This window comes from Nicotiana sylvestris, chromosome 3, assembly GCF_000393655.2.
Source record: "Nicotiana sylvestris chromosome 3, ASM39365v2, whole genome shotgun sequence".
Lineage (NCBI taxonomy): Eukaryota > Viridiplantae > Streptophyta > Magnoliopsida > Solanales > Solanaceae > Nicotiana > Nicotiana sylvestris.
In genome coordinates, this window is record NC_091059.1 from 109,847,472 (window position 1) to 109,874,527 (window position 27,056).

General features: G+C 38.8%; 1 protein-coding gene across 1 annotated transcript; it reads left to right on the forward strand.

Annotated features, from left to right (window-relative positions):
* The first annotated feature begins 2,411 nt into the window (after positions 1-2,411).
* On the forward strand, positions 2,412-19,433 carry LOC138887825 (uncharacterized). Its single transcript, XM_070169613.1, has 3 exons — positions 2,412-3,054; positions 18,313-18,508; positions 18,917-19,433. Exons 1-3 carry the CDS (start codon positions 2,412-2,414, stop codon positions 19,431-19,433), a joined length of 1,356 nt encoding a protein of 451 aa, XP_070025714.1.
* The last annotated feature ends 7,623 nt before the right edge of the window (positions 19,434-27,056 follow it).

The following is a 27,056-nucleotide window of genomic DNA, read 5'->3' on the forward strand; positions in this document are numbered from 1 at the left end:
GTGTCTAGAGGTGTCATGGATGATTTCACCCTCTTCAAGGATGTCACGACCCAAACCGATGGGCCACGACGGGCACCCGGTACCTTACTCAGCCGAGTACCAACGTAACGTATCTTTCTTATTACATCATCATATACACATGACATATGGGCCTAATAGGCCAACATGATCTTTTATAAACTCAAAACGTAGGCCAACAAGGTCGTACAATCTTTCACGTACAAGTCATATGTCTACAAGCCTCTAAGAATACGTAAATGTCATAAAGGTTGGGATAGAGTCCCGCCATACCAAATAATACATGTCCAAATCATACTAACCAAACGAGAAACTCCGAAGCAAATGGAGCACACCAACATCTTCTGCTGAACTGATAGCCTACTTGGAGGGCTCTCGACCTGTCTATCGGGACCTGCGGGCATAAAACGCAGCATCCCCGGGAAAAAAGGATGTCAGTACGAATAATGTACCGAGTATGTAAAGCACATAAATAAATACATAAGGGACATGGAAGACATATAGAGTACATGACTCAACCTGTAAGACTGAATAACTTTGTAAATCATAAATTACTTTTAGCGTCATGCATATGCGTATGAATGCTATGTCGTGCATAGGTACATTTTTCATAACATCATCAGCTTCTGAGGGCATCCCATCATATCATATCGGCCACTGTAAGCAAAATCATCATCGTATACCAGCTGATCAGGTGGTGGTGCGTATATAATGTCATAACCTTTCTCATATCCCATATACATATATATACATACATATATACGCGTATATAATGCTGTTTGAATCATATTTCAGCCACTGTGGGCAACATCATAATCATATACCAGCTGATCAGGTGGTGGTACGTATATAACGCCGTAACCTTTTCTCATATCCCATATACATATATTTACATATATACGCGTATATAACACCATCTCGTCATGGGTCAATGCAGATGAATGCAATGCATGAAAATTACGTTAATAAAATCTTTCGAAATTTCATAAGACCATTTTGCCTTTGAGTAATATCATAAAGTAAACTCTTTTCAATTTTCGTATTTTTCTGAGACCCATGAACAGATGATAAAATATTATCACACCCAAAAATTCAAGAACATAGATATCTCTAATACTTCTATGAATAGAGTCATTCATGAAATATGTGCATTTGCACGTTTCGTTCGTATCGTATGGATCATGCCAAAAGAAAAAAAGGATAGCCTTAACATTCCTGAGTCGATTCTCGTGACAATCTCTCTAACACAGATGATAGAAAAGTACTCTATACTGCGATATGGTGGCTTGTTGAAACTCATGGACCACAATCTCCTGATTTATCATTTCTTTCATGTCCTTTGTTAAGGAAAAGGAGTCTAATCCATTATGTGGATGAATGGTAACTTGATAAGCTCTCTTTGAAAAATCCAAGTAAAACAAATCAACACATTGTCGATCGAGAACATGGCTGTTAGCAAAGCAGAACAGTTTCGTTGAAGCTGCAGCTTTGCCAAAAGAATCATGGATAATTTTCAACATTTTCATTATATGTCGAATTAGCTGGGAAGTTGATGTAATAAAACTCCAACGTCAATGTCTTGTGTTGGAATTGAAATTCCATAATCGGATTGGAATTGTACTCTTCAGTTCCCAACTCCATGGTCTTGAAAATATTAAAAGGGAAATGGCATGTTAGGTTCCCACCTATTAAAAAGGACTATGAGTCATAAATTATGACTAAGAATCATATGATTTGTGTAGTGGCTTGCTGCCACTCTACTACACTTTAACCTTATCTAATAATTTATTCACTTATTAGTTAACCGGGTAATATTTCGTTACCCGGTAATTAATCAATTACCCACAAAATTAAAAATTATTCGCACTTACTTAAAATATTACTCACTTTTCACATATATTATACACCTTACTATTATGGTCATGTGGTACCTTGTGTGGTACTAGTCCATAAATACCAGGTATCTTAGCTCGAGCCGTATTTTACCCCTACATGCCAAACTTCGACAAATTTGTTTTATTCGATATTACTTACCCTCTTACCTTCACGAATTTACTCATCACTTATAATCCTTATAATCCCCAAATAAATCTTTTCATTGGACTGATGTCAATTACCTTACGACAAATTCAACGTACATTATTGCAGGGTGCAACATCGTCGTAACTTATTACTGCGAAGCGTAACATCACCGTAATGTAATATTGTTGGGTACAACACTATCGTAACTTAATACTACAGGACGTAACACCATCGTAATATATTACTGCAGAGGGTAACATCATTGTAATATATTACTGCAGAGCATAACATTGTCATAATATAATACTGTCGAACGTAATATCAACGTAATATTGCGGGGCATAACAAAGGACGACTTTGAGGATTGCTTGATGAATTTCAAGCTCGTGCTTGAACATTGTGAATCCACTCACTTGGATCTTAATTACCAGAAATGTCACTTCATGATGAAGGAGAGAATTTTCCTAGGCCGCAAAGTAACTGCACTTGGAATTGAAGTTGACAGATCTAAGGTTAATGTAATTGCGAGGCTCCCTTCACCAACTTCTATAAAGAGCATAAGAAGTTTCTTGGGACATGTTGGGTTCTATAGGATGTTCATCAAAAACTTATCCAGCATTACCAAGTCGTTGACTGCATTGCTAGCGAAAGAAGTCAAGTTTGTTTTCAATGTGGAGTGTTTAAGAGCACTCAAATTGATAAAAGAAAAGCTTGTGAGTGCTCCTATTATGGTGACACTTGATTGGAGCCAACCATTTAGGATAATGTGTGATGCTAGTGATGTAGCTGTGGGAGCAGTTTTGGGGCAAAGAAAAGATAAAATGTTTAGGCCCATCTATGATGCAAGCAGGACATTGAATAATGCTCAAGTTAACTATGCCACCATTGAGAAAGAGTTCTTTATTGTGGTCTTAACTTTATACAAGTTTAGACAATACCTTGTGGGGAGTAAAGTAATTGTACACACTGATCACTCAACCTTGAAATACCTGTTGAGTAAGAACGAGTCCAAATGTAATGACCCGACCAGTCATTTTGAGCACTTGCACTTTGCTCAGTAGTTATGAGCACGAGTAGCTCCGTATGGTGTATTATGACTTGTGTGAATCGTCGATTTTGGTTTTCAGGTAATTCTAAACTTATTGGAATAATGATTCTCAACAAAAAAGCTTTAAATTGGAAGAGTTGACCAAGCTTGACTTTTTAGTATTTGACCTTGGATTGGAATTTTGATGGTTCCGTTAGCTCTGTTGGGTGTTTTGGACTTAGTAACGTGTCCAGATTGTGATTTAAAGGTCCGTAGTTGAATTTGGCTTGAAATGGCAAAAGTTGAATTTTTGGAAAGTTTAACCGAGAGTGGACTTTTTGATATCGGATTTGGATTGTGGTTCAGGGGATTGAAATAGCTTCATTATGTCATTTGGGACTTGTGTGCAAAATTTGGGTTCATTCCGGGTTGGTCTGCTATGTTTCAGCACTAGTTATGGAAGTAAAAAAGTTCAAAGTTCATTAAGCTCGATTTAAGGTGTGATTCATCATTTAGATGTTGTTATGCGTGATTTGAGGCCTCAAGTAGGTCTGTATTATGTTATGCGACCTATTGGTATGTTTGGACGGGGTCCCGAGGGGCTCGGATGAGTTTCGAACGGGTTTCTGACCATTTTGGACCATGTTGTTATTGTCAGTTTCTGTTGTTGCCTGTTGCTTCTAGTGTTCTTCGCGATTGTGAAGGTCCAGCCACGATCGCGAAGTTTAATTCGGTCTAGTACAAAGTTGTTCTATGCAGACGTGATATAAGGAACGCATTCGCGAAAGGAAAGCTAATTGTGTTCCGCGTTCGTGATAGGGTATCGTGTTCGCATAGAGTTGAAGTTGAGGAGCTGAAGGAAATGTCTTCGCGTTCGTGAAGTGTTGGTCCTGTTGTGCATCACATTCGCGAGACGATGTTGTGAACGTGTATAGTCTTTTGGTGCTGGTGTGATTTTGTTCATCGAGAACGCGATGGATTTTCCGCGTTCACGTAAGAGGATGCCATGGGCAGAAATATAAAGTACTTTATTTCGGGGGTTTCAGCCATTTTTACATTTTTGGAGATATGGAGCTCAGATTGAGGCAATTCTTGAAGAAATTTTCACCATGTGGACTAGGGTAAGTGTTTTCTACTCATTTTTTTATTTTCTATCATGAATCTATCTTCATTTTTTATTATTGGATTATGAATTTTAAAAAGAAAATTGGGGGTTTTAGTATAAAGTTTCATAATGTGAATTTTTGAGTTTTGAACATCAATTTGGAGTCAGATTTGAGGGAAACTAGTAAGGTTGGACTCGTAATTGAATGGGTTGTCGGATTTTATGAGTTTTGTCGGGTTCCGAGGTACGAGCCCAGGCTGGACGTTTTGGCAGATTTTGGGCTTTTGATTGAAAATTTAACCTTTATCGATTGGGTTTTTTTCCTTTGGATTTATTTGATGTATTTGAGTTGTTTTTGGCGAGTTTCGAGCCGTTTGGAGGCCAGTACGAGTTAGATGGCAATTTTGGAGCATCGCTTGACTTGCTCAGTACTGAAATTTATTTGTTCGAGGTAAGCAACTCTTCTAAACTTTGTGTTGGGGGTATGAAACCCCGAATTACGTGCTATGTGTGTAGTGTTGAGGTGACACACATGCTAGGTGACGGGTGTGTGGGCGTGCGCCATGTAAATTGTGACTCCATTATTTCTGTGGTACTGTGTCGTTACCTGATAGTATCTGTAACCATGAAATCTTAACGTATTAGAGATATTGAGTTGTGACCCATGTTAGAAACCATGTCTAGGCTACATGATTATCCTGTTGTGACCCAGTGAGGTCATTTATGCTGTTGAGTTACTGCTTACATTGCATTTACAAACTCGGTCATACGCATTCATATGTATATCATATCTCAGTCTCTGTTGCCATTTATTGATACATCATATCATTATTTTTGGGCTGATTTCTCATGACATTAAGAGCCCGAGAGACTGGAGAGATTGATGACTGAGTGAGGCTGAGGGCCTGATGGTGAGGATGTTTATAAAATCGGGCTGCACACCGAATTATGTTTTATTGATTTAGGATGGGAGCGGGCTGCACGCCGCAACATGTTTTACTTATTTATGCCATGATTGGCTTGTTATAGTATTTGGACTGAAAGAGCCCCTCCGAAGTCTGTGCATACCCAGTGAGCGCATGTACCTACTAAATGTGAGTGCCGAGTGACTATTAGGACTGAGTGGCTTTGAGGATTGAGTGACTGGGGGGACTGAGTGACTGGGAAGACTGAGTGAATTGATACTCTGAGAATGTGCATATGGTTTTATCACTGAGTTGCATCACATTTGACATGAACACTTGACATACAAACATAGAGATACATTTTTTCTCATGATGTACGGTATCACGTCATTCATGACTTCTCACATATATTGATATATAGGAATAGAGATGTATTTTTCTCATGCTATTTGAAAATGAAGCGTGTACAGTGGAAATCTTTTGGGAAAAATTACAGTTTTCAAATTTACTCATATTTTTGGTAATTTTAGTAAAGACTTGGGTTTTCACTGATATGCTTGAAAAGTAGAACTATTTTCGGGAAATATGAATAAGCTGAGATTTTTATCTCTACGTTACTTCTTTTATTACTTGCTTTATGTTGTTATGAATTGTTATTGGCTATTGGTGTTGGACCCGACCTTTGTTTCAGCTCATCACTACTTCCAACCTAAGGTTAGGTTTGTTGTTTATTGAGTACATGGGATCGGTTGTACTCATACTACACTTCTGCCCCCTTGCATGCAGATGTTGGCTGTTGATGTTGCTGTGCTCGATGGGAACTAGATTTAAAGATGTACCTGCATTTCGATTGTAGCTGCCTTTTGTTCATGGTAGCCTTAGATTATTAAAAATCTATTTATGTACATTTCGAACAGATGATGTCTTTATTTCATACCAGCTTTGTAAACTCTAATCTTAGAAGCTCATGATTTGTACTACCAGTCCTTGGGGAATGTATCAAATTTGGATTTTTCTTTAATTAATTAGTTTATTAAATTGTTATTGCAACTGGTTAGTTTTTAATTGGCTTACCTAGAGATTTGGGTTAGGTGCTATCACGACAAGTTGGATTTTGGGTTGTGACGGATTGGTATCAAAGCTCTAGGTTCATAGGTTCTACAAGTCATGAGCAAGTGTCTAGTAGAGTCTTGCTGATTGGTATGATGACGTCCAAACCTATCTTCGAGAGGCTAAAGGACATTTAGGATATACTTCCCGTCCTTCTTTCCTTATCGTGTGGCATTGATTCAGCTTGAAGCGTAATTCTTTGAATTCCTTCCATGCATTCGTATGCGCACATGAGCGCTCGGTATTGGTTGAGCATCGATGGCTTGTGATTCCATGGATGAGGTGTGAGATGTGATTTTTATGTGCTGATGATGGGCCAGTCTGGAGGACTTGAGGTCGGGTTGTGACTATGGCTTGAGCATGGAGATTTCGGTTATGTGAGCACGTGTTTTTGGACTTATAAGTCCAGTAGTGTCCCTATTAGAGGAAATTTGTGGCTCGATGAGTGGTTGGAGGGTTATATAAAGAGTATCATGTGACTGTGGGAAGTGTTTAGATGGTTCGAATATAATGAGAAGATTTTTCTTGAGATGTAAAAAGGGTTATTGGGTACTTGATTTCTGTCTTGAATTGACGTATAGTTTCGAGTTATGAGTGTGTTGAAGGATCTCTCATGTTGGTTAGTTGTGGAACGAATTAGATTCTCATGTCTTGTTGGTAAGTTTAGACTTATGATTAAGTAGTAGTTATGACTGTGAAAGGGTATAAAGAGGTATCAGTTTAAGGCTAAGCATGTGGGTTATAACCTGCGAGGTAATCTATTGATATGTGATACTTATGATGTTGTGTGGGGAGTTTCTTTCTACTAGTGGGTTATATGTGTTGCGATTTGAGGTTGGGTTGGTTGAAAAATGTTGACCGAACCGTCATGAGGGTGAATGCGAGCTTAGTAGATGATTTGAGGTATTATATGGTTTGCGTTACCTGAGCTTATGAAGAATCTAATTGAATCTCACTACGTTATTATGGCAGTAATAGGGTATGGTTATTGTAAGTTATCAGATGTTTTATTCCATGACTTTGAGCTAAGTGGGAGAGTCTGCTAGTGACGAGTTGATTGCACAATTATGTGGTGTATTGGTTTCGGTTTGAGGTATACTGGTGAATCAGTTATGACTTGCAGAGGTTGAGATCGAAGATGACTCGAGTAACGGAACTTCTGGATACGGGTTATGTTATACTTTATGGGTATATGGGAATCATGGAATGATTGAGTGGTTATTCGTGAAGGATGTAGTGTGCATGGATAAGAATTTACTTGGTTGTGTTAAAGTGGGGTTACTTCTTTAGGTGTTGTCGTGCTGATGGGGCATAGGTTGTTCGGCCCGTTTGGGCGGTGCAATTGAGATTTGAGCAGAGTGGAGGACTTCGAGAATGATTCTAATGTATTCAAGATTTACATGTAGCAACTGGGAATTTTCGGGTTTTGTATATGGCTAGAAACTGAGATTTACATTTGATGGTGTCGAGACTTGCGGTATTTCTATATCCTTATGGATTCTACATATCGGTATTAAGAAGGTGAAGGAAATGACTTTAGTTTCGCAGAAGGTCTCTTTAGAGTGAGTATTTTGGTTGTGGTACTTTTGGGGTGCTTAAGATAGAATTCAGAGGCTTATGGGCCTTAGGACGGTGTAGTTCTATGCTAGAGTTCGTAAGGTGAGTTTTGGTTAAGGATCGCGGTGTTCTAGTAAGGAGAATTATCAATTTGAAGGCAATTTGGAAGGAACCCGGAGAAATAGGACAGCTTGATAATAGGTCGGATCGGCACAATAATGGGTATAATGATCGGTTCTTTGGGTACTTATGATATGGTGAGTCTCCATAGATGTTTCGTGGGAATGCTCTTGGGTTTTGGTGACCTGCGTCGCTTGGTTGAGTTAGAGAGATTCAGTTCTGATAACTTGGTTATGTGAAAATAGATTCCAAAGAGTTTTCAATGATTTATACTATGATTTGATATGGGTATTTCCTAATGGCATAAGGAACATGTTGCATATTGTGATTTTCTCCTGGATGAGATCAAATTGAAGGTTCATACCTAATCGGGTATGTGTTCTGCTAGTGACTCAGAGTTGATTATGAGATTTTCATACTTTTCATATGATGGAAATATAGATGCGGTGTGTTGTGTAGGATTGAGATTTGCGTGTGTAAGGTCACGGCTAAGTTTTAAAGGGAAGGTCATGAATTCTTAGTTAGCATGGACGGTTTCAGATGACTAGGCGAATGATATTACTATTTGGTAATGCTTGAGGAGAGTGTATATTTCAGTAGGTGCACTGTGTTTCAACTTACGGATGCTTCATTGGTATTGCGATGCTCGCCTAGTGGATCAACTACTGATATTCGAATTTTGCTATTTGGCATGGAAGAATTATAGAAATATTCCACATGGGGTGATCATGTATGAGAGAGGTGTTAGGCATTCGGACAGTGGAATTGGGATCAGATATGGCCATTCATGCATTTTATGGGTTTGGAGACTGGGAGGTCTCAGAAGCAGATTGTTTCGTCGTTGTGGACTGTGAAGTTGTGGGCAAAGCTAGCCAGATTATAGTATGTGTTATGATTCAGTCATTGTGGACTTTCGAAGGATTATTTATCTATTTGATTGGTAGGCCCAATGAGGATGTGTATTCTGCACCAGGTCAGATTGGTTGACTCCGTACGGCTATTGGTGAGGGATGTACCATTCGGTTAGAGTTGAGATTATTCGTGTTATGATATGTTCTATAAGTTACCTTTCTATGCTACGAGGGTTTGTGATTCGTTGGTTATATGCACACATGGTGCGGTTCTATTTCGATCTTATAGTGGAATTTGAGCGGGATGGGTATTAGGGTGTCGAATGATTGATTGTGCATTGGTTATGTTCTTTCCGGATTGTGGTATTATGTTATTTTTCTCTCCATGATTATGGTCATACACCTTGGGTACTTGATGCCGAATTGCACATGGTTATTGATTTTGAGCATGGTGGCTGGGGTATTTTATATGGACTAGTGTGTCACGCATTGTAGCGGGGTTATGTTAAGATATGATCCTTTGTGTTAGATTCGTGTATCTTGGTTTTACTAGGTATGATGGGTTCGTGTCATTTGTTGATACCCAATTTTTTCCTATATATTTTAAATATGCATAAAAGCTTTCAAAATAGCATATATATGCATATATAAGCATGCACAAGGCTTTCATTATTTTTTTCATAATTTTAAGGGCTTAAATTGATTTATTTTCTCCTTTTTTATCCATAAAATCCCCAATAATTACTTCCAAAATTATTATTTTGATAATTCATTTATTAGATTTCTATATTTATGCCACAATATGGCTAATGTAATTTTTGTGTATTTTACAATTACATTTAGTATTTTTTAAGCTAAATTGCATATAATTGCAATGTTAGCTCATTTTAAGATATAATTATATTTTATGTGCATAAAATTGGTTCCTATATTTTCAAATGTTAATTATGTGTTTTAAATCATTTTGGAAACTTAAATTATTTTCCAGAAATTACCTATTATTTTTATAAATTAAAATAGGGAAAAGCTGGCTATTTAAATAACTGCCACATTTGGCTTTCAATTATAGCCAAATCGGACCCCCATCCCAGCCCAATTTTACAATATGATAACCCGACCTATACCCTATTAACCCTTACCCAAACCCGGAACCCACCTACCCATTTGAATCCTGACCATTGATCTCCCAGATCAAGGGTCCAAATAATTCCCTTCCTTTTTTAATTCTAACCAACCCCCTAACCCTAATCATTTCTCCAATCTTCCACCTTCAAATGCTCTCCCATCTCCACTCTTCTCTCAAACCTAACCCTAGACTCCTCCATTCACCTCCTTCTCCGGTCATCTCCGGCAACTATCTCTCAAGCCCCAAGACTCCAATGGTCGCTCCACCACCTTGCTCCTCATCTCTAAGGCCCTCAAGGGTCCTGGGCCATGTCGATTTGGACCTAGGGTTTCTGATTCTGCTGTCTGAGGCTTCTTTGGTGTGATTTTGGGCAAAATCATACCATATGTGTTACGATTTGTGAAGTTACAACAGGTTTTTTTGATTTCTACTTAGGTTTCCTTTTGAAACCATAACTCTCTTCTGGATCTGTCAAATCTATGTTATTTTCATGCTTTAAGCATGTTTCCTTCTATGATTTGATTATTCTCGAGCTTTCTTCCGAAAGATCTTCTACTCAAAACTCTTTTTACTTTCTTTGGAAATTAGGGTTTCTCGGAGTTCTTTCTATAACTATTTCGACTGATTTCTTTATGATTGAACCTTTTTCCCTTGTTTATTTTGACTGATTCTATATTCCTACTACTTTTTAACTCAATTTTGTTAAAAACCCTAATTTTTAAAGATTTTTCTTTACTTGTTTCTGTGTGTTAGCACGATTCTCTTTACTTGTTTCTGTGGGTTAGCATGATTCTCTTTACTTGTTTCTGTGTGTTAGCATGATTCTCTTTACTTGTGTTAGCATGATTTTCTCTACTTATTTCTGTGTGTTATCATGGTTTTCTCTACTTTGTTTCTATGTGTGTTAGCACGATTTTATTTACATTGTTTCTATGTGTGTTAGCATGATTCTCTTCACTTCGTTTCTGTGTTAGCCTGTTTACCTAGTTCTTGTTAATCTCTCATGGTCACCATGCTTCAAATATGTTCTACTGAATCTTTAGCCTACTTATATCACCTCTATATGATGGTGTTCGCTCATCTCTTGTTTCTTTCTGCCTATATAATTGACCTTGTTTGTTAGCTACTTCTATTCATTCGTCTATTTTTATATGTTGGAGTATGCTGAATCATGACTCCCCATGATTGACTCTGATTTTCCTTAACTATTGGTAATTGAAAGATTTTCCTTCAAAGCCCTAGAATTCTACTCGTCTATTTGAATTAACTGATTTTATTACCTTATTTACTATGGTACTTTGTTTTACTTAGTCTTTCCTTAATTGGGTCTTTGTGAATTTGGTCCTAATTGACTACTTTATGCCTACTGAACCCTGGCTCCTGCCTTATTTAATTATGCAGTGATTTCTCTTCCTCCCTTATATGGTACTAAATCTTCCCGTTTGACCTTGATTCTCTTAACTTAAGGAAGAACTTCCTTGATTCTCTAATTGATTTTAGTTTACTACTATGAATTTTACCTTATTCTACTACCTACTTTCAACTATCAATTCTTTAAGTTTTCACAAACAAGGGAGGAGCATTTGGCTTTCAAAAAACTCCTCTCTTATTAAAATCTCTATTCTCCTCTCTTCCTTGTGTTATTTGCTATTATTAGCTGGCTACAAGCTAAGGCTAATCATCTGTGCTCTTTGGTTCTTTCATTCTGCTTACTTCTCTTCACTGGTTTGTCCTAGTTTAAATTAAAACCTCAACAACAACATGTTTATCTTCTTGTTTCAGTTTCTTTTATTTCTAGCCTGCTTTTACTTGTGGTTCTGTTGTGAACTTTGTAGTTAGGCATGCTAGTATGACTCCCCTCCCTTTAAATTCATGTGTTCCCTTGTGTGATTCAAGCATGCCTGGACAATTGTTTTTAATCTACTGTGTGCTTACCATTCTTATGAGTCCCAAATCCCTATTCCCCTATGTGTTTATATTCTCCCTGATTAGTTTGTGATTATGCCAGTTTCAGTTATTGCTGAACATGTCCAAACCAATCCAAATACCCTTGCCAGTGTTATATGTTTGTAGTCAAATGCTTGTGTATCCCCAAAGCCTTTTGACCCCTTGTGTGACTATTGAATCCATTTGGATTCTGTGTGTGATCCTATCCTGAGTTCCTTATTTGGTTTTTCACTCCAACCTTTTTAAACAATCTCCATTACTTTACTAACTGCTTTTAAACAGAATTTTAAGTCCAGTCCTTAACAAACTTCTTTCAATATGTGTCCTGCACTTTTACTTTACTCTTAGTTAATAAGTTCTGCCCCCTTTAGTATGTGTACTGCCTTGGGATCCTCTTGAGAACCCTTTGAACTCTGGCATACTGAGGCTGGCCTTTCCACACTACACTGGTTCAATGCTTGGCTACTAAGTCTAGGTGTAAGAATTGCCCGGGGTCCTTGAGACCCTTAGGGAAATTTGATGCACCTATACTCTAATTTGTCTATGGAAATGAGGCTTGTGAGACCATTGGAAGTTTTGGGAAACTTGGGCCTAATTGCAGGCTCCCTATAGAATAGCTTTTTGGTTTTCCATTTCATTTATTGATATGTAATAATTTGTAAATAGATATTTGGGGTATTTAGTAAAAGGGTGGGTAGATGTATATCTTGTGGGCTAACATGGGTAGAAATCCTGCTCTTAGGATTTATTTTCAAATATGCCTGCTTCACTCACTAGAAAACATGTCTGTAGGGTTTTTATTCTTGTTGAATCTGGTTGCTTTTGCATAATAGAGAATCATGCCTATAGGATTCCACTTCTAATTTCCTCTGCATCAAATAGAAATCATGCCTATAAGGACTTCACTTTTAACGTCGTTTGCATCAGATAGAAACCATGTTCATAAATTCTGCATTTGTCATGTTACAAACCATGTTTCTAGGTTCCAAGCCATCATGTTTTAAATCGATTCAAGTATAGATACCATGCATATAGGACCTAATTCCGATTCAACATTAATAAACCTTTCATATGTTACTACAAATTGACTAAAAACAGTAATACGCCTAGATATCATGTCTCTAGGGGATCTATACTCGCAATTCTGTCTGTAATTCTAATTAGCCCAATAGATCAATTTCATTTAACCTAGCTTGCTTCTTAAAACCAGTCTTAATATGTGTCAACATTTTCTAAAACTAGTCCTTTCAAAATTGCTTTAATCTCATTAGATATCCTGCCTATAGGTACTAAAAGGGTCTATTTCAAAAACTTGTTTGTTTCTGCATTAACATAGACACAGTACTGCATATAGACAAGCCTTATGGAATTTTTAAAACCTACATTTCTCTGAAGCTGTTTCTGTCATTCAAAGTTTTGATTTCAATAAGCTTTTAAAGAAGAGGCCCTAGGCAGCTACTAGGTTATAACTTCTGTATCTGAAAGTTTGGTCTATTTCTGCATATTCACTTAGAGATCCTGCTTTAGGATTTTGATTTATAAAGACCTTAACTGTGTTTGAGTCGTGCTGCTTGTATGTTTGTTTGAGGAGGAAACTTTGAGCCTCTTAATTGCTCCCATTATGTGTGAAAGTCTTAAATGTTTTGACTGTTGCCTTAAAAAAATTTCGCCTTTCTAAACCTTAGGGGTACATCTAGAACTACCTATAGGTAGAGGTCCTAACTTCCTCTGGGACCGTTAAGAAGGGACGGGTAGCAGCACACAATAGGAATCATTGACCAAACACTCGTTTTGCATGACCAATAAGGGGATGGGAAGGGTAGACATGGGATATGATGACGACGCGTTAATGTCACGTGTAGCCTCTTATGGAAGAGTGTTTACCAGACATTGCGTGGGTTGATCCTATAGGATAAACAACCTAGGACCCCTCCTTCCCCAAATCCTCTTTAAAACTTTGTTTGTTTATAATTTGTTCAAACCTTTATTTCACTACTTGAATGGTTCAATATGATTTACAAACAACTTATTTGATTCAACTATTTGTATGGACTAATTTATGAATATAAGTTCGGTCAGGACCCACAGTTGTGGACCAAAAGGGGTGCCTAACACCTTCCACTCAAGGTTATTTCGAGCCCTTACCCTAATCTCTGGTAATGCAAACCAACTCAAGAGTTAATCTGTTAGGTGGAGACTCTTCAAATACTCAATTCCCAAAAGGAAACGAGTCATTACACCCCATGAATGTCGAAACCCAGACTTCCTCCTTGCGAAGGGAAAAAGGGGGCGCGACAACATTTCGGTTGTGGTGGTACTTGTTGAACTTGCGGAATGGTTCTCTCGTTTTAGTCATTTTCCATGATTGAGTACATTTGGATTGTTACTTATTGGTGCACGGGTTGTGGGTTTAGATTATATTGATGTGTCCTGTCAATAGTGTGGTTGTGTTGGATGCGATGAGGTCATTGGACCTAGAATGGATATATCGAATTTGATTGTAGCATGTATGGAGGATAATATCGGAAGTCGACTTAGAAATTGGCTATAGTTCTTATCAAATGAGGGAGAGTTCCATGTCTTGTTGGTCTGATAAGTAGTTATGAGTTTTTGCGTGTTTCTTTCATCATCGGCGGTGTATGAAGGTTTTAGAACGAGGTTTTATTTGATATGAGGTTTATTAACAGTATTGGTTTATTTTCAAGCAGCTATGGTGATTAGAAATTATTGCCATGAGTATTTGAGTATGTGGTATATCATGTGATTGTGTATTGGGTTACGGTTAAGGCTCGATGTAGTTTATTCAGATTTATACAATGTACAGATGCGAGAATTGGGTCTTATAGGAAATTCTAGATGTTGGAAAAATTGTCTTCCAAGGTTTATGGACTAAGGTTGAACTAATGATCTTTATTTATGTTATGTTGTCGGGCCTATATGGGATAGGGTGATGAGGGATCACCACCGGGTATGTGCATGGTAAGGTTACATGGTGATTTGATGCTTAAGAAAAACTCTGGGCACGTTCGAGGACGAACGTATGTTTAAGTGAGGAAGGATGTAACGACCCGACCAGTCGATAGTTTACGGGCACGAGTAGCTCCGTATGATGTATTATGACTTGTGTGAATCGTTGATTTTGGTTTTCAGGTAATTCGGAACTTATTTGAAAGAATGATTCTCAACTAAGAAACGTTAAATTGGAAGAGTTGACCAAGCTTGACTTTTTAATATTTGACCTTAGATCGGAATTTTGATGGTTATGTTAGCTCTGTTGAGTGATTTTGGACTTAGGAACGTATCCAGATTGTGATTTGAAGGTCTGTAGTTGAATTTGGCTTGAAATGGCGAAAGTTGAATTTTTGGAAAGTTTGACCGAGAGTGGACTTTTTTATATCGGATTCGGATTATGGTTCAGGGGATTGAAATAGCTTTGTTATGTCATTTGGGACTTGTGTGCAAAATTTGTGTTCATTCTGGGTTGGTCTGCTATGTTTTGGCACGAGTTATGGAAGTTGAAAAGTTCAAAATTCATTAAGCTCGATTTGAGGTGTGATTCGTCATTTCGATGTTGTTATGCGTGATTTGAGGTCTCGAGTAGGTCCGTGTTATGTTATGGGGCTTGTTGGTATGTTTGGACAGGTTTCCGAGGGGCTCAGGTGAGTTTCGGACAGGTTTCAAACCATTTTGAACCATGTTGTTATTGCTGGTTTCTGATGTTACCTGTTGCTTCGGGTGTTCTTCACGATCAAGAAGGTCCAGCTGCAATCACAAAGTGTAATTTGGTCTACTGCAAATTTGTTCTTCATGGACGCGATATAAGGAACGCATTCGCAAAAGGTAAGCTGATTGTGTTCCGTGTTCGCTATGGGGTGTCGCATTCGCATAGAGTTGAAATTGAGGAGCTAGAGGAAATGTCGTCGCGTTCACGAAGTAGAAGCCGCGTTTGCAAAGGGTTGGTCCTGTTGTGCATCGCGTTCGTGAGGACTATGACGCGAATGCGTAGAGTCTTTTTGTGCTGGTGTGATTTTGTTCATCACGAACGCGATGGATTTTCTGCGTTCGCGTAGGAGGATGCCTGCGCAGAAGTATAAAGTACTCTATTTCGTGGATTTCGGCCATTTTTATATTTTTGGAGCTATGGAGCTCAAATTGAAGCAATTTTTACCATGTGGACTGGGGTAAGTGTTCTCTACTCATTTTTGATTTTATATCATGAATCTATTTTCATTTTTTGACAATTGGATTATGAATTTTAAAGAGGAAATTGGGGTTTTAGCCTAAAGTTTTATAATATGAATTTTTGAGTTTTGAGCATTGATTCAGAGTTGGATTTGAGTAAAACTAGTATGGTTGTACTCGTAATTGAATGGGTTATCAAATTTTGTGAGTTTTATCGAGTTTCGAGGTTCGAGCCCGGGTTAGATGTTTTGGCAGATTTTGGGATTTGATTAAAGATTTGACCTCTATCGATTGGGTTTGTTTCCTTTGGCATTATTTGATGCATTTGAGTTGCTTTTGGCTAGTTTCGAGCCATTCAGAGGCCGGTACATGTGAGATGGCAATTTTGGAGCATCACTTAGCTTGCTTAGTATTGGAATTTTCTTATTCGAGGTAAGTAACTCTTCTAAACTTGATGCTGAGGGTATGAAACCCCAAATTACATGCTATGTGTTTGGTGTTGAGGTGACGGACGTGTGGGTGTGCACCATGTAAATTGTGACTCTGTTATTTCTGTGGTACTGCGTAGTTACCTGATTGTATCTGTAACCATGAAATCTCTACGTATTAGAGCTATTGAGTTGTGACCCATGTTAGAAACCATGTCTAGGATATATGATTATTCTGTTGGGACCCAGTGAGTTCATTTATGCTAATGAGTTACATGCTTACATTGCATTTACATACTCAGTCATACGCATTCATATGCATATCATATATCGGTCTCTGTTTCCATTTATTAATACATCACATCATCATTTTTGGGCTGATTTTTCATGACATTGAGAGCCCGAGAGACTAGAGAGATTGATGACTGAGTGAGGCTGAGGGCCTGATGGTAAGGATGTTTATGGGATCGGGTTGCACACTACAGCATGTTTTATTGATTTATGATAGGAGCGAGTTGCATGCCGCAACATGTTTTACTGATTTATGCCATGATTGGCTTGTTATAGCGCTTGGGATGAAGGAGCCCCTCCGGAGTCTATACACACCCCATGTGAGTGCAAGTACCTATTGAGTACGAGTGCCGAGTGCCGAGTGCCGAATGATTGGGAGGACTGAGTGGATGTGAGGACTGAGTGGTTGTGAGTACTGAGTGACTGGGAGGACAAAGTGAATTGATAATTTAGGAGTATGCATATGGTTTTATGACTGAGTTTCATCGCATTTGACATGCACACTTGACATACAAGCATAGAGATGCATTTTTGCTTATGTTGTACGGTATCACATCATTCATGACTTCTCACACATATTGACATATAGGTATAGAGATGTATTTTTCTCATGCCATTTGAAAATGAAGCATGTACCATGGAAAGCTTTTGAGAAAAATTCCAGTTTTCAAACTTACTCATATTTTTGGCAATTTCGATAAAAGAATTGGGTTTTTACCTATATACTTGAAAAGCAGAACTATTTTCGAGAACTATGAATATGCCGTTCTTTTTATCTCTGAGTTACTTCTTTTATTACTTGCTTTATGTTATTATGAACTGTTGTTGGCTATTGGTGTTGGACCTGACCTTTGTTCCAGCTCGTCACTACTTTCAACCTAAGGTTAAGTTTATTACTTATTGAGTACGGGGCCGGTTGTACTCATATTACACTTCTGCACCTTACGTGCAGATGTTGGATGTTGATGTTGTTGTGTTCGATGGGAGCTGGATTTGAAGATGTACCTGCGTTTCGGTTGCAGATGTCTCTTGTTCATGGTAGCCTTAGATTATTGAAAATCTGTTTATATACATTTCGAACAGATGATGTATTTATTTCATACCACCTTTGTAAACTCTAATCTTAAAAGCTTATGATTTGTACTATCAGTCCTTGGGGAATGTACCAAATTTAGATTTTTCTTTACTTAATTGCTTTATTAAATTGTTATTGGAACTAGTTAGTTGTTAATTGGCTTACCTAGCAGGTTAGGTTAGGTGTCATCACGACTAGTTGGATTTTGGGTCTTGACACCTAGCCACATCTGATATGGTGGATGTTGTTGCTCCAAGAGTTTGACTTGGAGATAAAATAAAGGAAGGGAGAAAAAATCAAGTCCCAAATCATCTATCTCAACTTAAGAAACTGTCGGTTGAAACATTTGAAATAAGGGAAGAGTTCCCTAATGAGCAGATTTTCTCCATAGTTGCGGTCTCCGAAAGGCCGTCGTGGTGTGCTGACGTAGCCAACTTTTTGTCGAGTGGATGGTTTCCTCGTGAGCTCACTTGTGATCAAAGACAGAAGCATCAAGGTGAGGTAAAAAGTTATTTTGAATGACCCTTTCTTGTTTAAACTTTGTGCAGATGGTGCGATTCGAAGATGTGTGCCTGAAGGAGAGATGGCAAGTGTTCTTTCTCATTGCCATGATGGAGTAGTTGGAGGACACTATGGTGGAAATCGCACTGCAACAAAGGTCAGGGAGGTCGGGTTCTTTTGGCCAACTTTGTACAAAGACGCAAGAGCGTATGTAGCTGCATGTGACAATGTGTCAGAGGGCAGGTAATATTAGCAAGAGGGACGAAATGCCTTTTAACTCCATTCTGGTATGTGAAATATTTGACATTTGGGGCATTGACTTCATGGGTCCGTTCCCAATGTCACATTCTCATGAGTATATCCTAGTAGCCGTTGACTACGTGTCTAAATGGGTCGAAGCAGTCCTTACTAGGAGAAATGATTCTCGGGTGGTGTGTGAGTTCTTATGAAAGAACATCTTTACCCGCTTTGGGACACCTCGAGTAATTATCAATGACAATGGGTCACACTTTGTGAGCAAGCAGTTTGTTGCACTACTGTCCAAGTATAGGATCACACACAAAAAATAGGAACTTCGTACCATGCCCAAACTAGTGGGCAAGTTGAAGTGGCTAACCGGAAACTTAAATGAATTCTTGAAAAGACGGTTAGTACTTCTCGTAAGGATTGGTCTGTAAAGTTGGACGAAGCTCTATCGGCGTACAGAACTGTGTTCAAAACAACTATAGGGACTTCGTCATTCAAATTAGTGTATGGAAAATTGTGTCACCTACCTGTTGAGATAGAACATAAGGCTTATTGGGCAATTAAGATGCTTAATCTTGATATTAGTCTTGCAGGTGAACAAAGGTTGGCACAAATGAATGAATTGGAGGAGTTTAGACTGGATGCGTATGAAAATTCATGGATTTTCAAGGAAAAGTATAAAAGGTGGCATGATCGTCTGATTAAGTTAATGGAGTTTCATGAAGGGGACAGAGTCTTACTGTACAATAGTAGACTCGGATTATTCCCCGAAAAATTCAAGTCTAGATGGACGGGATCGTATGTGGTGAAACATCTATCACCATATAGGGAAATTGAGATCCATAACCAGGACGGAATAGAAAGTTTCAAAGTGAATGGGCATAGACTAAAACCATATCTTGCTGGAGTATTTTCACAATAATTCTCGAGCATCAAAATCAATTGAGGATGCCCTGTTGAGTCAAGCTGACGACTATAACTCAAAACTACCTCTAACCCTTCTATTAGTTAGATTTTTTTTTGTTTATTTCATTTTTGTTATAGCATAGAATAGATAGAAATTAGTGTATATTGTGATGTAGTAGGTGCAGAAAGGTACATGTTGCGGAAGGTAGGAAGTGAGCTTTCAAAAAGGGCCTTTTTAAAAGTATATATGTGCGACCACGCACCTGGGGGTGACATCGTGCACTGGTTGTGCAAACATCTACAACAGCTGAGGCAGGACGTGCGTGGCCGCGCCTTGACTGCGCATTGATTGCTCATTTTCAGACCTGTTCTGCCTCATTGCGTGGCCGCGCACGAGGTGACCCCACCACGCACCGACCATGCATCATGTGAGTTTTTCCCCTTTTCTATTTAATTTTGGACCTTCCCCTTTTAAAACCCCCAATTCTAAAATTCACCTTTCTCTACCCTACACTAAACAACCCTAATCCACCCCATTCTCTCATATCCTCTCTTAAGAAAAATACAACACCATGCCAGTGCCATCTTTTCTCTTCTCCCCTTACCACATACTCACAAGTTTTCCCTCAGGTAAGTGAGATGCTTTCTCTCTCTCTTTTCTTAGTAGTTTATTTTATTTTTCTTATGTTGTAATAGATTTTTGTTTGTGTTTTATTTCTTTTTATACTCGTTTTCTTGTGGGGTGGAAGTTGAATCTCACCATGGATGGGCTAGGTGCGACATTGGTGTATCCTTAGTCTAATTGGGGCTAAAATTGTTTTGTGGGAGGGTTAGGAAGAGCTGTGCATATTAAGTGTTTGTATAAATACCACAAAGAGATTGAGGGTGTAATTTCGTAACCAAGTGTGAGGGTGAAGTCTGATTAGCCTCTCTTGGTTCACTATTTGCTTCGTTAGCTGATATTTGGTGTTTGTTACAGGTATTATGGTGCCATCAAAGAAACAAAAAACCATAGTTTCCTCCTAAAGTGGTCATGCAGGCTCGTCTCAGTCACGAGCTTCGGCATCTGCTCACCCGTATGATCATAAAAAGTTCGTCTCTTGGGAAGCCCACGAATGATTCTAAAACAAGGCAAGCAAGAAGCCCATACTAGAGAGGGGAATTGATATAGGGTCCCTCCAGAATGACTATCCCAATGTGTATCATGAATTGGATAGGCACGGCTTGGGAATATCTTTTGAAGAACCTTGTGAGGCCAACTTAATGGTCGTTCAGGAGTTCATGCGAACTGCCCGGAACATGACAAGCTGCACAGTTCAGGAGAAGAGCGTGGACGTCTCCAAAGAGGCCATTCGAAGGGCCTACCATTTACCAGAGTTCTTGGAAGATCCTGAAGCAGAAGACCACTATGACACTTACAATAGAGCACCAACCATGTGGCAACTGTTCTTTAGAACCATTTGTGTATTTGGCAAGGAGGTCATGTGGATAAAGCAAGGGCGAAAATTTCATTCGGCTTCGCTTACTTTTGAAGGGAAGTGCTGGCTCTATATTATAAATAATCGCCTGCTACATTCCAAAAACACCACTGAGGTGAATGGTCATCTGGCCGTACTGATCTGGTGCTTTATCAATAGCCACAATTTTGATGTGGCTAAGGTTATTCAGGACGAGATGTTCATTCGCTCTCTTGTGCAGAGGTATGGGTTCTTTTTCCCATCATTAGTCACTCGGTTATGCCGTGGGGCACAAGTACCGGAAAATAGGGACATGGATAGAAAAGTCAAGCATGAACAAAAATTCCGGGCTGATAAAGTGGTAATTGGGAAAGACCCTATTGGTCATGCTGAGGCGGATAGCGAGGATTCTGATGCCCCCGAAGAGGGCAATGAGGTGCAAGATGAGCAGGTCCATGCTTCTCCACCGCACGATCAGGATGTTGGGGAAACCTCAGGTGGAAGATGGGAAACAAGAATGAGCGCCTTAGAGCAGGAGATGGTAGGGATGCGTACCTCAGTCACAAACTTGGGAGCTCGAGTGGTTGCCCTTGAAACAAAATGCCAAATCTGAGAGGAAGATCATGGCATTGTTGCGTGCACCTGGCCGGGCTTGTCATCTAGACCCTGGCACTGTCTCCGGCATGGACTGACTTGATCATGGGAGTTCTCACCTTTGCATTTTTCTTTGTGTGACATGAGGACATGCCACCATATAAAGTGTGGGGTGGGGGATATGTGTGTATTGTATGTACATGTATATGAGTTTTCCTCTTGGTAGTTGTAGTTTTTTTTGTTTTTGTTAGCTGTAGTAGTTAGAGATAATCGAAAAGAAAATAGAAAAAAACCATAAAAATTTTAAAATTTTTGACTTTTCCCGAAGATAGATATCATTCGACGGGTTTCTTGAGGGAATAAAATCGAAGAGAAAAAAAAGAGACAAAAAAGATTTTCTTGTTAAGTAGTGTATTAATTCCCCCTTGGTTTTTCTTGGTGCCGCTATTCTTTTCCAAGGGATTTGATTAAACTAGGCGTAGTTAGTCTTATTTTTTTTGTTAGAAGTAGGTACCTTGAGCTCTGATTTGAAGAAGGCAACATCTCCTGACTCTACTATGCTTTGAGAATAGTGAGTACTTTATTTGTGACGCTTAGGCTCAGTTTTTTTACTCTTATAGAAGTACCTTAAATTGTGTGTTCTTGACTTTGCTTAACTGCTTGGAGAGATTGTCTTGATGAGTCCGATCCTGAGTGAGTATGTGTCATGTGTGGGTGAGGTTTTGTACTGTCCTATGCATTGCATCTGATATCTAGAACTTGCCATGTGTGTCTACAAAGCGAAATAGTAGTTTAATTCAGTTTTGGAAGTGATATAGGCATTTCTTTGTTGAGCCGGTTATATGCTTTGTCCACCTAATTGTTATGTATCATAGTTAACCCCTTTGATCCTGTAATCTTGTTTCTTTGGCAACCACATTGCAAGGCTTACCCATTTGTTTGAATTGACCCTCTATTTGAACCTTGTACCTCTTGTGAGCACTTGAAATTACTATGAACTATGTAACAGTTGAGGTGAGTGGTGTTTGGTTTGGCTTTTGAGTGAAACTAAGGAAATAAAGAGACAAGTGCACTAGTTGGAGAAAGCAAGAGCCACTTAAATTAAAAAAAAATAGGTGTATTGTTTGCAAATATTCTTTGATAGTGACAACTCTTGATGTAATTGTGCTTAAAGAAGTAGGGAGTTAATGTATCTTGATGTGTAGGTGGAGCTATGGTTTGACATAAGTGTGGGGTTAATTGGTTGAGTATATTTATTAAAAGTGCTTAGGAAGGTGTAGTCACTCTTATATCCACATGTATCCTACCCCGCAGCCTACATTACAACCAATTAAAGTCCTACTTGATCCTTGACTGAATGAACTCAACTAGTAGAGTAGTACACTACGGGCAAGCCTATGGTTCATCTTTTGTGCCATATGAATGTTGTTTCTAAGATTGAGTGAATTCTTTCTATCTTGAGTTTCTAATTGTTCTTAACTTTTATGGTGTGTGGAACTAATCCCTATTGTTGTGTGAGGGCACTTGATTCATGAAGAAAATGTAATTCTTGATCTCTATGTTAGAGTAAGTGAGCGGGTTATAGATAATGTGTAGTTCTGTTGAGTCAAATTTTGAGGTTAAGATGTTACGATATTGTACCTAATATGTTTTAAAGAGTCTTGGTGTGATGAGTTTTGCGTGTTGTTGAAAAAGGGCATATTTAGGTGAAGTGTAGTTTGATTGCTCGAGGACTAACAATGTTTTAAGTGTAAGGTGTTGATGGTAGGCTATAATTGCATATTTTGGCCATTAAGTTCACCCTAATTCACAACACTTTACTATTGTTTGAGCTTTAAATGGTATTAATTTGCACTGAGGAGTGATTCCGAGTTACAATGAGGTTATGAAGCTAATTCAAGCTATCGAGCTTTGAAGTCTGAGTAAAAGCCAATGGAATAAGTTGGGATCGTCTTCGAGGATCAACGAATAATAGTGCATTCAATGAGAGAAATAAATGGAGCAAAAAGCCACCCTGATGCGCAATCGAGCACTAGGAGTGCACTGGGTGTGTATGATAAGCAGAACACTATCCAAAGTGCACGACCATATGGGTGATCACTTGTCCAGGTGCACGGCCGTGCACGTATGTTCCGGAAAACATTACCAAGCCTATTTTGGTAATTTCGGAGGTGACTTCCCTTGACCTATATGAAGCCCAGCTCGTCTAAAAAGAGGGTATCTTGGATGTTTAGAGCAACTTTTGGGAGAGAAGAAGCACGGAAGCAACGAAAAAGCAAAATACTTGATCCAATTCATTCAATACGGAAGTTTGTTTGAATATGGGAATTGTAATGTCTTCTTGTTCTTCAAATACCCTTGCTATAAATATTTTCTCCATTATGGAGTAATCTTCCTTAGGTAATTGACGAATGCTGTGATTTGACTATCGCTTTGGGTTTTACTCTATGTTAATTGCTCGAATTCATTGAATGAGTTATTAATTGAATTGCAAGGCTTATTGTGGTTTTTCTTTAATTGAAAGAGAAGTGTTGTTTCTATTGGTATTGTGCCATCTTGTTTGGGTTAATTTTACACCTCTTCTAGGTAATTGAAAGATCTTAAAGAGTTATCAATTAACCTAGTTTAGAAGAATAACCGGGAGGTGTTCTTCGAAAGATCATTCATTCACTATTTTCGTGCATATGTTCATAGGACCTGTTATTAGGCTGATTAAAGGAATTACATTTATTCGGAAGAAGAATTTGAATCTCTAAAGTAGCCTAATCATCTGTTGAAATCGAAGGAGTCAATAGAAGTTAAGAATGAACTTAATGCAGAGTTACCCAAAACAATAGTTGATCACATATGTTGTCACAACCCTTACTTCTCACCTTGATATTCAAACATTGCTACTAATAATTAAGTGTCATTAGTTTCTTACAATTGATAATGATAGTTATATTTGTAGTTGATAATAACATCAATCAAAGGTTTATTATCTTGGATAGTGTTCAGCTGAAGATTTATTAGAACATTATTTAAATCAATGACGATTTGATAATATACTATCTTTGACTAGCAAGCCTACATTTTATACACCAGTTTTGTGCTCGTCAAGTTTCACTTAGGAACAAGACTCAATCCCGAACTCAGGCCAAGGTTTATTAATTTCTTCAAAGCTATCGTTGATTGTTTTACGTGGTTGCACTTGTATATGATAGGTACGCCACTAGAGGTGGTCGTGCACAAGCTAAGCTTAGACCCGAGCTTCCCTTCGATAAGGCAAAAGAAACCCTCAATAGCCTAGGTCAGAAACAAGTTTGTTAAGGAATAGGTAAATCGATTACTTGACATCGGTTCAATCCTTGAGGTAAAGCATCCCCAATGGTTAGCTAATGTAGTTGTGGTTCCAAAAAGAATAACAAGTTTCGAATGTGCATATATTATGAAAACTTGAATAAGGTGTGCCCTAAAGACTCATTCCCATTGCCAAACATTGATCAAATGATTGATGCAATGACCAGACACGAATTAATGAGTTTCCTTGATGCCTATACTGGGTACAATCAAATCAAAATAAACCTGAAGGATCAGGAAAAAACTTCGTTCATAACAGACTTTGGCACATATTGTTATAATGTGATGCTCTCCGGGCTTTAAAATGCCAAAGCCACTTATCAGATGGTCGCGAACAAGATGTTTGAAAAGCAAATCAGTAAAATAATGGACGTGTATATAGATGACATGTTTATCACGTCTTTGAATGCAGGAGATCATTTAAACCACCTCTAAAACACCTTCGATATCTTAAGAAAACATAACATGAAGCTCAACCCAAAAAAATGTGCATTACGGGTTGGCTCCGGTAAATTCTTGTGTTTCTTGGTTTCTTAGAGAAGGATCGAGGTAAATTCTGATAAAATCAAAGACATCGAAGACATCACAAAGACTAACCGGAAGATTAGACGCTTTAAGCGGGTTCATCTCTCGATCCTCGAATAAAAGTCATCATTTTTTCTCACTTCTGAAGAAGAAGAACAATTTCGAATGGACTCCGAAATCTCAGCAGGCATTGAAAGACCTGAAACGTTATCTACTAAGGCCCCCACTATTATCAAAACGGGGGAAGGTAAACAATTGCAAATATATCTAGCAGCTCAAAAGTAGCGCTAAGTGTCGTTCTAGTCTGCGAGGATGAAGGTTTGCAATTTCCTGTCTATTATGTTAGTAAAATCTTGTTAGGAGTGGAGACATGTTATCCGCACCTCGAAAAGTTGGTCTTAGCTCTCATAGTCTCCTCCCGAAAGCTTAAGCCTTATTTTCAATGCCACTCGGTAGTCGTTGTGACAACCTTCCCCTAGCGGAATGTTCTTCATAAGCCTGAGTTGTCATGCCGATTTCCCAAATGGACAGTCAAAATTAGTGAGTTAGATATAGAATACAAGCTTTGGACTACGATCAAATCACAAGTTTTGGCCGACTTTGTGGCTGATTTCAGTCTCGGGTTATTGCCCCTGGCTGCTAAAGAAGCGGTGCTGGTGTCGGAAATGACATCAGGAGTTTGGACCTTGTTCACTAATGGAGCTTCCAATGTGAAAGGGTCGGGGCTCAGGGTAGTTCTAATCACGCCCTCGGGGGAAACCCTGAGGCAGACCATTAAAATTATTCTGTTAACTAACAATGAATTCGATTATAAGGCTTTGGTTGCAAGACTCAAAATGGCCCAAAGACTTAGCACTATGGTCATAGAGATCAAATGTGATTCCTAGCTGGTAGTAAACCAAGTGTATGGGATTTTTGACACAAAGGAGGAACGCATGCAAATATATGCGAATAAAGTTCAGGCATTGCTTGCACTATTCAGGGAATGGTCAATCACACACATTCAAAGAGAAGACAATGTGGAAGCAGATGCATTGGCTAATTTGGGATCGTCTACGGAGATGCAAGGATCCAACTCCGGTACTGTCGTTCAGCTTTTGCATTCGGTACTAGATGTGGATGGCTATTGTGAAGTAAATACAACCAACATAGCATGGGACTGGATGAATGAGTTCATCGAGTATCTTTGACATGCCAAGTTGCCCCAAAAACCCGAAAGCTTCCCGAGCACTACGCACCAAAGCGGCTCGCTACTGCCTCATGGGTGGACAATTATATAGGAGATCGTATCAAGGCCCGTTGGCCCGATGTTTGGGAGCCTCGGAGGCAGATTACGTAATGAGAGAGGTTCATGAAGAATTTGCAGGAACCATTCAGGTGCACATACATTGGTGCTAAAGTTGGTTAGGGTAGGATACTATTGGCCCCAATTCAAAAGTGTGACAAGTGTATGCTCTATGCACAGTTAGTGCACCAGCCGGTGGAACTCTTGCATTCGGTACTGTCCCCATGGCCATTCATGTTATAAGGGATGGATATAGTTAGTCCACTGCCACCGGGCCCCCAAAAGGTAAGATTCCTTTTAATTTTAACTGATTACTCCACTAAATGGGTTGAATCGGGTCCTTACCAAAAGATCGGTGAGCGCGAAATGATCGATTTCCTGCGGGAACACATAATCTACCGATTCGAAATACTAAAGGTAATTGCTTGCAATAACGCAC